The sequence below is a fragment of the Leptonychotes weddellii genome, chromosome 5 (genome assembly GCF_054177405.1).
Source record: "Leptonychotes weddellii isolate Sample4059 chromosome 5, ASM5417740v2, whole genome shotgun sequence".
NCBI lineage: Eukaryota > Metazoa > Chordata > Mammalia > Carnivora > Phocidae > Leptonychotes > Leptonychotes weddellii.
The window spans coordinates 104,263,816-104,275,034 of NC_138373.1; the positions used below are offsets into that span (position 1 = coordinate 104,263,816).

The 11,219-nt window shown below is 51.4% G+C and overlaps 1 protein-coding gene across 1 annotated transcript in view; it reads right to left on the minus strand.

The window, feature by feature from the left end:
- Nucleotides 1-273: 273 nt before the first annotated feature.
- Nucleotides 274-11,219, minus strand: part of LOC102739835 (keratin, type II cytoskeletal 1b) — a 15,726-nt gene continuing 4,780 nt past the window's right edge. The window contains 7 exon segments of the mRNA XM_081818966.1: nt 274-434; nt 437-493; nt 1,074-1,108; nt 1,525-1,745; nt 1,866-1,991; nt 3,359-3,523; nt 4,483-4,578. Coding sequence (XP_081675092.1) covers nt 274-434; nt 437-493; nt 1,074-1,108; nt 1,525-1,745; nt 1,866-1,991; nt 3,359-3,523; nt 4,483-4,578 — 861 coding nt within the window.

Sequence of the window (11,219 nt, forward strand, 5' to 3'; positions counted from 1 at the left end):
GACTGGGCCCCTGGATGTCCCCAGGGGCAGGGGCATGGCCAGCGGAGTGGAGTCTGAGTGGAGAGCTGTCTGGCTGTGATTCTGTCAGCCAGCCAGCGCCCTCCAAAGACAGATCTGCTGTTTGGGGTTATCCGCCTGCTTCCCCAGCTAGCGTGGAACGTGTTAGCAAAGCTGCAGAGACCCATGAGGGAAAGGTAAGTGAGAGGGGTTCAGAAAGGGCGCCGGGGAGGGGACAGGAGAGCGCCCTGCCGGCGGGGCTGTGTGAGCCTCCCTCTACTCCACGACTCGCTTGTGGGAAGTGTTGGTGGAGGTCTGGATGATCTGCACGCGGGACGAGCCGCCGCCGCCTCTGCCCCCGTACTTGCTGCTGCTCCGGCTGCTCCCTCCGTAGCCCCCGCCCCCGCCGCCGCCGCCCGCGTAACCACCTCCCCTGGCCCTCGGGAGCCCCCTCCGTAGCCGCCGCCGCTGCTGGTCGTCTGACTGCTCTGCACAGCTGTGGGGAGAGGGCAGCCCGAGCTGGGGTCAGAAGGGCTGGCCGGGGGACCCGCCTGCACCTCCCCCCTGCACCCCTCTGCACCCGCCCTGGGGCACCCTCCTGCACCCTTAGTCGCAGGCAGCGTCTGACTTGCAAAACCATATAGGATGAAAAGGTTCCCCTTTTCCAAGTATTCTTCATAGGACAAAGCACTGGGTGTTTTACGGAACTAATGAATCGTTGAACACTACGTCAAAAATCAATGATGTCCTATATGTTGGCTAATTGAACAAAATAATAAGGAAAAAGACAGACAAAGCATGTCAGGACCCGTTTTCATTAGCCATATACCTTGACGAGTTCTAAGCTACTACTGATTATTAGGTCTCATCAACATTAAGATACGTAAGCACTAAAATCGGAACAATTTATCTCAGCGAATTTCTCCAGGCTCGGCAGTCTATTGGCTCACTGTGGTTTTTCATGGTGCAGGACTAGAAACTAAATCGCTGACTGCCGGTCCCTGCTGGCCTGCCCTCCCCGGCCCTCCCTCTGCCGCGGGCCCCAAGCAGCCCCCCGCCTGGACCCTGCTACTTACAGATGCTCACGTGGCTCTGCAGCTCCCCTGACATCCTGTAAAAAAACCAAAGCACACACATCGGTCAGACCAGCAAAGCCAGGAGGAAGGCAGGTGACAGCCTGGAGACATCCAGAGCAGAGAGAGTCCCGTAAAGTGAAAAACTGTCCCCAAACTTTAGGGAAAGGTGGGTGCACAGGCCAGGAGGTCAGGAAGTGAGGGGCTAGAAGGGGTTTTAAACAGTTTCGGAAAGCCATTTAGCACTGGCTGCAGTGCCTTAGGTTGGGGTATAGGGACATTCTGCTCAGAGGCAGGGGAATGATGCCAATGACACATCCTCTGCTTCTGATTCGGATGTTTCTGCTCAGCCCGGGGCTACCAGTCTTTCCAGAAAACAGGGATTGTCTTCCCTCCAAATAGTCCCACCGCTCAGGGATGCAGCCTGCATGCTGGCCCCAGAAGCATGGCCCACCTGCTCTCCTCGCCCTCCAGCAGCTTGCAGTAGGTGGCAATCTCCACGTCCAGGGACAGCTTGGCCCCCAGCAGCGCCTGGTAGTCTCGCAGCAGTCGGGCAAGCTCCTCCTTGGACTGCTGCAGGGCCTCCTCCATGTCCTGCAGCTTCTGCCGCGCATCCTGAAGGGTCTGCTCTCCTCTCTCCTCTGCATCCGAAATGGCCATATGCATCTGCTCAATCTACTCAGGAGAAAGTCGCAGAGAAGAACCGAATGGGGGGGTGAGTTTCAGGAGCCCCATTTGGCAGGGCTCTGTGGGAGGCGGCATGCCTGGTCAGCCCACCCTGAGCATCCTTCTCACCTGCTTCTTGATGTTGCTGATCTCTGCCTGCAGCCTCTGGATGGTGCGGTGGAGCTCAGCGATCTCCATCTTGCTGTTCTTCAGCTCGTCTCCGTGTCTTCCCGCTGAGATCTGGAGCTCTTGGTACTGAGGGTCAAAGGCAACATCATGGTCAGCCTGCTGCGCACCACGAGGCCTTCCACGAGGGAGTGAGTCTGCCTTCCCAGGCCCTGCCCAAAGCTGCTCTCCAGGGACAGTTCCCAGGTACGCCCCACCCCAGAGCTGTGATGCCCGTCATACACACTCCCGTACCAAAGCTCCCTCATTTGAGCCGTGACATCACACACACACATACACACACACAGTCTTGTTCAAGCCTCCCTCCTTCTCATCAGTCTCTGGGCCAGACCCACATCCCAGACAGACAAAGCTGCTCCTGGATGCCCTTTTCCACCTACTTGTTCCCCCATCTAAGCCTTACTAGAGGCCCTTACCCACACGGGGACCTCTTCCCTTTTGCCACCATACCTATATTCCTTCCTACCCTTTTCCAGGATGGTTTCCCTAGCAGCCACGACCTTATTTCCTCAGAGCCCCTCAGCATGCCCCTTGTTTATTCCCATTCTCCTCTCTATGTCATTTCTGTATCTACATGGCCGCATCAGTAGGCTCCCCCGGGCAGGGCTCTGGAGGAAGCAAGGGGCACAGGGTTGCTGGTTCAAGGGAAGCTCTGCATTCTGATGCTTTCCCTGTTGACCATCTGCCTCCCTGGTCTGATGCTGAAATCCATGCCGCTCAGAACCCTTGCCTGCAGGGCAGTGAGACAGAGGCCCGCCAAAATTGGAGTTGAGAAAGCAGATCGCAAGTGTCAGGAGCTCAGAATGTAGGGACCGGCCTTTGACCCTTAACTACAGTCTTCGCCCTCCAAAAAGGTCCGAGTCCATTGATATTAAAGAAGTAATCATAGATGTGCCCGAAGACTTAGCCACAGAGATGTTTATCTGACAAAGGTAAATTCTTACCACCGAGCATCATGCTGCTATTAAAAGTGACATAGAATATTTAATGTCACAGAACGGCATTCACAAGTAATAAGTGAAAGAGTAAAGTACAGAACCACAGCTTAAAAGATCTCATTATGAAAAAAGTAAGAATAAAAAACATTATAGTGGTTTAGGGCATGGGTTTGTAGGCGGAGCACCTAAGTTTAAGTCCTGCCCCTGCCGCTTACCAGCCATAAGACCCTAGGCAAACTAGGTGAGTTCATACTCTACTATCTTCAAAACAGGGGTAATCAACTCCTTACCTCACAGGGTTGTTGTAAGGAGTAAATGAAATTTTATATATATGTATAAAATGTATATAGATACATGTATGTATGTGTGTGTATATATATATATGTATATATATATATATGTATATAAAACTTCCAAAATAAGAGAAAGACGATAGAAATTCTGAGGCTATGTCTGGTTTGGGGTACCAAGTCTGGATGGAAGGGCAGCAGTGCCCACCTTGGTCTGGTACAGCGCCTTGGCCTCATCCTTGCTCTTCTGTGCGATCAGCTCATACTGGGTCCTCACCGCATCGATGATGCTGTCCAGGTCCAGGAAGCGGTTATTGTCCATAGACAAGATGACATTGGTGTTGCTGATGTGGGTTTGCATCTGCGACAGCTCCTGCAAGGCATAGACCACAGGCTGACTCCTTCCACTCTCCTCCTGGGGCCTCAGTTTCCCTCTACTGTCCCCTCAAGGCTCTTTGGGGAAACCAGAAGCCTGGGCCAGATGCGAGTCTTGGGGAAAGTTCTTTGAAAAGTTGTTGTACCCCAAGAGGTGTCTTAACTAAAGGTAAAGGCCCCCAGACCTAGCTTCTGGGGAGAAGAAAGGAGCGTGAATTCAGAGCTCCTGTAGGCACCACCTGCCCATCATGCCTCTCCTGTGCCCTCTCTCCCCGCCTTACTTGGCTTGGCTGCCATCTTGGGCCCTCTGACAGGCAGACTTGCTCCTTGGGAAATACATGAGCTCTCAGAGCCATAGAAGGGACTCTCTTTGCACAGCCATTCCCTCACTTTTGAGCCTGGGCTCTACCACCGACTAGATGTGTGACTGAACTAGTGATTCAGTCTCTCAGTGCCTCAGCTCTCTCATCAGCAGAATGGAGACCAAGGCGGGCAAAGCTCCTTGCACAGCATCTGGCCCAAAGTAGACATGAGCAACAGTAGGGCCAGGGGTGGTAGAAGGATATTATCCATCACCACTGTAGGCTTCGTCCCTTTAGGATCCACACTGTCCTCTCCTACAGAATTCCCCAATAGCTCTATTGGATTCCCAGCACTGGTGAAGATTTCTGGTCAGTTTTGTCCCTGTATGTCCTGGATATTAACCTCATTTCCAGATAGAATCAAGAGCTGCTCCATCTTCTCCCTCAGGACACTCCCTGCCTCCCATCTCCAGCACCTGCACCCAGGAATCTGAGCACTGGGGGTTGGGAGGCTGACTCCAGTCCCAGAGTTGAGGTGACTGGGGAGAGGAGTCCCTAGTGGGTCATGCTGGGTTTCATGCCTCCCCCTCCAACAGCCCATACCCTTTGTGACATGTGAGGAAAGAGAAGGGTTTCTCATGAGGACTGAACTCACCATCTCAAATAAATACTTCAGGAAACTGATCTCTCCAAACAGAACATTCACCTTGGACTCCAGGTCTACCTTGCTCATGTAAGCAGCAGCCACATCCTGAACGGCAAGCAAAAATATTCTGACTTTATTGTCCAAGTGTCGCCTGCCACTAGCTCACTGGGTGACCCAGGCAAGTGGCAAAACCTCTCTGGGTTTATTTCCTTGCCTGCAAATTTCCTCACCTCACTCAGGTGAGGGACCTGCAAAAACTCTGGCTTTCCTGACCAGGAAGAAATGTGACACCAAGGCCCTCATCCCAGTCAGTCACACAAAGCACCCCAGGTCCCTCCCCAGGTCTCAAGGCTGCACGTAACTGACACTCAACAAGTGTCAGTTGATTGAACCTCACATTCAGGACTGTGGAGAGATAAGCACTCAAGGAAGCCTCAAGATTCCTATCGACATCACTTTCAGACTTAACCCCTTCAGTGCAGGGGCCCAGCCTTCAGGCCACACCCTCCACAAGCTGCCCCCAGCAGTCACCTGTCCACCCCTTGGTCACACGGCATCCCACAGGAGTTCCTCCCTCTGCTCAGTCCCCTGGACCCACAGTCCCCCTGGGGCCTCCCCCATCCTTCACCTTCTTCAGGACGACAAAGTCATTTTCAGTGTTGGTCCTCCCGTTGATCTCTTCCTCGTATCTGTGGGAGGAGGTAAGAAACACAGATAGGCTGCCGAGGCTGACCTTGGCTCCTTGAGATTCCTCCTCACAGCAAGCGGCTTGGAATGTCCCAGATTTTTAGTGTTAGACTTTGGCTATCCCCTACCAGAGGATAGCCATTTTTTGCAGCTGAGGACATAAATAGCCGCTTTTACTAAATTGTTTTAAAGAGAAAAAAATGTCACCTACAATGTTGCCCCCCAACACCGTCAGTGTGAATTTCATCTTGCCCTTTTTGAGTCACACACTCTTGACTCTCTGATTGGTGTGTCAGGGTGATGATGTCAAGGGTGGCAACCTGCACCCCTAGCATGGGGAGGGAGAAGCCTCTCAGTTGCCTGCACGGGACTGGAGCAGATGATCTGGAATTAGACAAGTCCCGACCATTATGATTAATAATAGCTAGTGCTTAGTATGTGCAGGCACAGTCTGGGAACTTATTAAGCATAATGTCATCTAAACAAGCGGTGCTCAAAGTGTGCTCCCCAGTCCACCAGCATCACGTGGAAGCATACTAGAAATGCAAACACTCTGGTCGCATTCCAGGCCTACTCAACCAGCCTGCTGCACACCGAAGCCTGAGAGCCCAGATCTGCCTGTCGCAGCAACCCAACAGGGAGAGTGCTTTCCATCCCCACTTTACTAAGGTGAAAACTAAAGGCTTAGAAAGACAGACTTGCAAGCAGCTAGAAAGTGGCAAAACCCACTGGAACTTGGCTCATCTGGGTCCAGCACCCTGAGGATAGTCTGCCCTTCCCCACCCAATACATTTGAGAGCTGACTGGTACCACCATCCTACCAGAGCTGCCATATGCAAGATGCCCTCTGCCGTTGTGTGGTACAGAGCTGGGTGGCTGCACCTGGGGACCCTGGTCCACCCTTCACATACTAACACTAAAGCAGGATGTCTTGCCCCTGAATCAGTTCCCTGCCATGCTTCCCTCTGACCCCTTTACCCTGCCTGGGCTCTCACTTGTTCTTGTAGTCCTCCAGGACATCCTGCATGTTCCTAACTTCTGTGTTCTGGCGCATCTGCTCAGCACTGAGAAAATCCACCTGCCTCCGCAGCTCACTGATGTAGTTCTCCAAGATGGGCTCCAGGTCATTCGTCCGAGTAGAGGTGTTTACTTGCTGTAGCAGCTCCCACTTTGCTTGTAGCACCTGATTCTGCTGCTCCAGGAATCGCACCTAGGAGCAAGAGACTTCCAAGTTCACCCCAGGCTGTGGGTCCAAGAAGCATCCCCCCCGGGTAGGAAGACTGGCAACCACACACCATATCTGGACCTCAGAGAACCAAGGTGGCCCCTCTTGGGATCTGAGAGCTTCCCTAACTGCGGGACCAGGACACACAGAACACAATGTGGTTTCTGATGGTTGACCAAGGGCTGTAAGGTCAACTTGCCTAAAATTAACACTAAGTTACTAAGCCAACTCTGGTTTTGGAGGCAAACCACCTCCACTGGAGTGCCTTCTTCCCTTCAGCTCTAGCCACGTATACCACAGAGCTGTCACTCCCACACTCCACACTCCGTGCCAACGTACAGCAACGGTGATACAGAGCATCTGAAACACTAACATCTCCAAGGCTCATTTCTCTTTGCGGCTGAAGTGCTGTCTGTGATTGAGGAGAGGAGACAATAAGAGAGCAGAAACAATTTGACTTAGAAGATTATACTGAGTTCTGAACAAACCAGCCTGGGTGCCCCCATCCTGCAGACCCCACCACCTCTGCTGTCTGCCAGTGTGTTTCAGGAAGGTCACCTCACTTAAATGTTAACTCCGAATTTAAAAAAAAATAAATGCTCCCACTTTTTATTTTTTTTAAAGGTTTTATTTACTCATTTGAGAGAGAGGCAGAGAGCACGAGCCGGGGGAGGGGCAGAGGGAGTGGGGAAGCAGACTCCTCGCCGAGCTGGAAGCCCGATGTGAGACTCAATACCAGGACCCTGCTTGATCATGACTTGAGCTGAAGTCAGATGCTTAACTGACTGAGCCACCCAGGCACCCCTGTTCCCACTTTTTAAAAGTGTTGTGTAATGTATGCCCATGCCCCAAAGTAAGGACTTTGGGGGTGTCTAGTGTTTGGGAAATACTCATGTTGCTATTCCCTTCATTAACTTTCACTGATGCAGAAAATGGAGAGTGGACATCCTCCTATATTCTTACTATCTCTCTTCCGGAAACTGGGCACAAAGCTCAGGTACAGGGTCCAGAGAGCTGACTGGCTGTGCTGACCAAGTACATGGATTGTGCTCCGCATGATCATGATCAACCCTCACCTTACCTCTGCAGGTTGCCCTTAGATGGAGCCTCCCTCCCCATGCCTTTGGCGAAGATAAGGGATGCCTCTATGCTTTGCTTAGGTGCGGACACACACACACGTGCACACGCACACAACACACACACGCACACTCCAGGATCCTCCTGGGAGTTGTGTGTGAGGACAAACCCACTGCTTTGTGCAGTCAAAACAGAACCCTGAAGACACTCCCCTACGATGCGGCACCAAGGAGGATGCCCCAAACCCCCGGCCCTTAGGACTGCCCTTCTGAGGGGCCAGCCCTTGTTAACTCCCGTTGGATTCTGACTCTAGGCTAGGAGACGTGCACAGTGAATGCTATTCCCCATGGCTCATTTGTGTTAGCTTCATCAAAGCAAGAGCTAAGGCAAGCAGATCTCACAGGTTGTCTCAGTTTGAACCCACCCCCCGCCCCCCGCCATGGGAAATTCCTGCCACCTGGCCTCGTTTTGCTCTAGGGGCACTGCCAGAAGGTGGACAAATCAAACAGGGGTCTCGGCCCTGTGCTCAGTATTGTGGGAACTGAAGGGAACAAATCTCATGGGCCCACAATAGAATCTCCACATCAAATAAACAATGAGGGGCAGATGAGCCAGAGCACTTTCTCCCCCTGCACACAATACCTCGGAGCACATCAGCAAAAGAACCCGGGGTTCTCATCAGGCCACCCAAACTGCAAAGGCAGAGACTGGCTGCAGGGAGCGCCAGGCAATTTTAGTAAGATTTAATCTCTAGAAAAATCACTGAAAGCCATTGTGATTTTTCCCAGGCTCCCCAAAACACTCCCGGGCTCTGTCCCATCAGCACAGATGAAACTTAGCATCATACTGAGCTCACCTTCGTGCTGGGAAAAGCACACCCCTCTTGGCTTGTCGTGACCCTCTTGCTTATGACACTCCAGGCCCAGGGACCTCCTGCTGCCTCCAGCAGCCCAGATCTCCCCAGCTCTTTGCTTGGCTATGCCCTATTTACCCTTTTGATCTCAACTAAAGTGACGTCCCCCTGTTTATAATTGAATCTCCCACACCCAGAATAGTCTGGCACATGATAATTACTCAATAAATACATGTTGAACGACAAATCAAATCAGCCCTTCAGGTGTCAGGCTTGGACACTCAGAGAGTAGAAATGGACACAAAGGCTTTTGTAGAACCAACAACAAGGAAAAGGGACCTCAGGAAGGAAAGGGATGGGGTGCATCTCTTCCCATGGGGACACCGGCCTGGCTTTGTTCAGCTGAGCTTGAATCCTCTATGCCAGGTGGTGAGTGGCCTGGATAGTCTGCACCCGGAGGCATGTGAAATATCTAGTGTGTCATATGGTCTTAGGGACAATGGAGAAAAGCAACACGGGGATGGTGGACAGGGATGCTGGTGTGGGGGTGCTATTTTGAAAAGGGAGATCAGGGAAGGCCCCGCTAGGATAGTGGCATCTGAGAAAAGACCTGAAGGAGATGAGGGAGCAAGCCAGACCACTTTTGGGGAGGAGGCATTCAAAGCAGAGGGAATGGCAGGAGCAAAGGCCCTGAGGCAGGCGTGGGGTGGTGGAGGATGCAAGCATGCAATAGTGTCCTAGTAAGCAAGAGAGAAACAGGAGAGGAGCACGGAGGGACTGTAGGGTCACTGCAGACAACGAGTTTGTACCCTGGGGAGCTAAACTCCTGCCCTCACTCTGTTCACTAAACTGTGCAGCTTGAGAGATGTTCCACCCAGTGGTAGCAATGTTGCCTAATTCTCACAAATGCAAGCCAGGGGTGAGCAGTAGCTGCGGGGTGGAGGCCAGATCACACAGGGCCTTATAGGATCTTGGCGTTTATTCCAAATGAGACGAACAGCCAATGGGGGATTCAAAAAGAGAAGTGATGCAATGTTTTTAAAGAATGCCTCTCGTGTGGCTCTGAGGATGGACTATATGAGGTTAAGGGTGAAAGCAGAAAGACCAGATCAGAAACTAGAGTCAGAATCCACTGCAGTAGAAGCCTTCTCCCTTCCAGCCAGGCCAGAGTCCTGGGGGCTCTTTCCTCTTGGTCATGACAAGCCTTAGGGAAGGACAGGTTGCCACAGTCTCCTGCAACTTGGCCTCTGCCCATAGCCCCACACCATAAAATGCAACGAATGTCCTATATTAATGGTGGGAACCACAATCAAATGAGTCCCAGGAGATCAGTTACCAGTAGCCCACGGCCATTGCACTGACCTCCAGCCCTCTCTTCTCCTGTCTTCTCCTTTAGCTTAGTCTTGACCTCCAGTGGTGTCACCTCCTTACTCCAGTCAAGCTCTCCAAGTCCCTGCCCTTGCCTGAGGTATGATGATGTTCAGTCAAATTTCCCATCCAAGGTGATCAGAAGTAGCCAGAAGCACTTTGTTCTGTTGAACTCCTGTTTGGCTATCTTTGGGCCTCAACACTCTTACCCCTCTTCCCCTAGCTCACACACTCTGTCCTTCCCCAACATCTACCCAGATATCAGAGACTGTATATACAGCCCAGTGGTTGACTTTAGCCATGGTTAATCTGCAGTCAGACCATAGGTCAAGCTCTGGCCTCAACACTGAATTCCTATGGGACCGAGGGGAAGTCACTGAGCATCCTTGGGCCTCTGTGCCCCAGGGTGCTTCTCACCATATCCCCAAGAACAAAGAACTTGCTGGGGAGCTTACAGGGGCTACTGTGCCTCCACTTCTGGACGGAAGGAAATGCTGGAGGAAGGTCTTTACCATAGACCTCTACCATCCTCTGCTTGCTGATCTGGGTCTGGACCAGCCCTAATCTGAGGTTTAATTAGGGAACTAAGGAGAGGGGCTACAATGGCTCCATCTGGCCCATTCTTGGCCTTGGATGAACTAAAACAAGGAACACTGATAGAATCCTACTTAGTCTGCTTTTCACTTTAGCCCCCAGTGATAACCTCAGAGCATTCACCTAGGCTATGTCATGGCTCCTTGAAGACAGGACCTGTGTTCTAGTCTCTCTGTAGTACCTGGCACTGTATCCGACATATAGTAGATGTTTAGTAAATGTTTGTGGGATGGCTGTGTGGATGGATGGATGGATGAGTGGGTGGGTGGGTGGATAGATGGATGGATGAGTGGGTATATGGAAAGTGAATAATGATGAATGAGAATGAAGTCACTACACCATGTATTTTTTCTGTGGGGTATTTTCACACTTCTTACCTGCTTTCCTGCCAAAAAGAAAAGATAAAAATAAATCCCCTCAATAAGTCAAATTGAGGCCTAATGAGGTAAATGCTTTCTTAAGGTCCCAGAACATATACTTCTGGACGTGATTGGTACCGCCAAACTGAGATAGTACAAGGTGGTAAGAGGTGGCAGGGCGCAAGGCCCTCTCAGTTATTTGATCAGGGGCCAGAGACTCACCTGCCCTTGAGGTACTCACCTTGTCAATGAAGGAGGCAAACTTGTTGTTGAGGACCATAATCTGCTCCCGCTCCTGGGTCTTGACTCCCTGAATTTCAGGATCCACCTCCAAGTGAAGTGGCTGAAGTAGGCTCTGGTTAATAGTCACCTCTTGATGTGGTATATATATACAATGGAATATTATGCAGCCATCAAAAGGAATGAGATCTTGCCATTTGCAACGACGTGGATGGAACTGGAGGGTATTATGTTGAGTGAAATAAGTCAAAAAGAGAGAGACATGTATCATATGATCTCACTGATATGAGGAATTCTTAATCGCAGGAAACAAACTGAGTGTTGTTGGAGTGGGGGGTGGGGT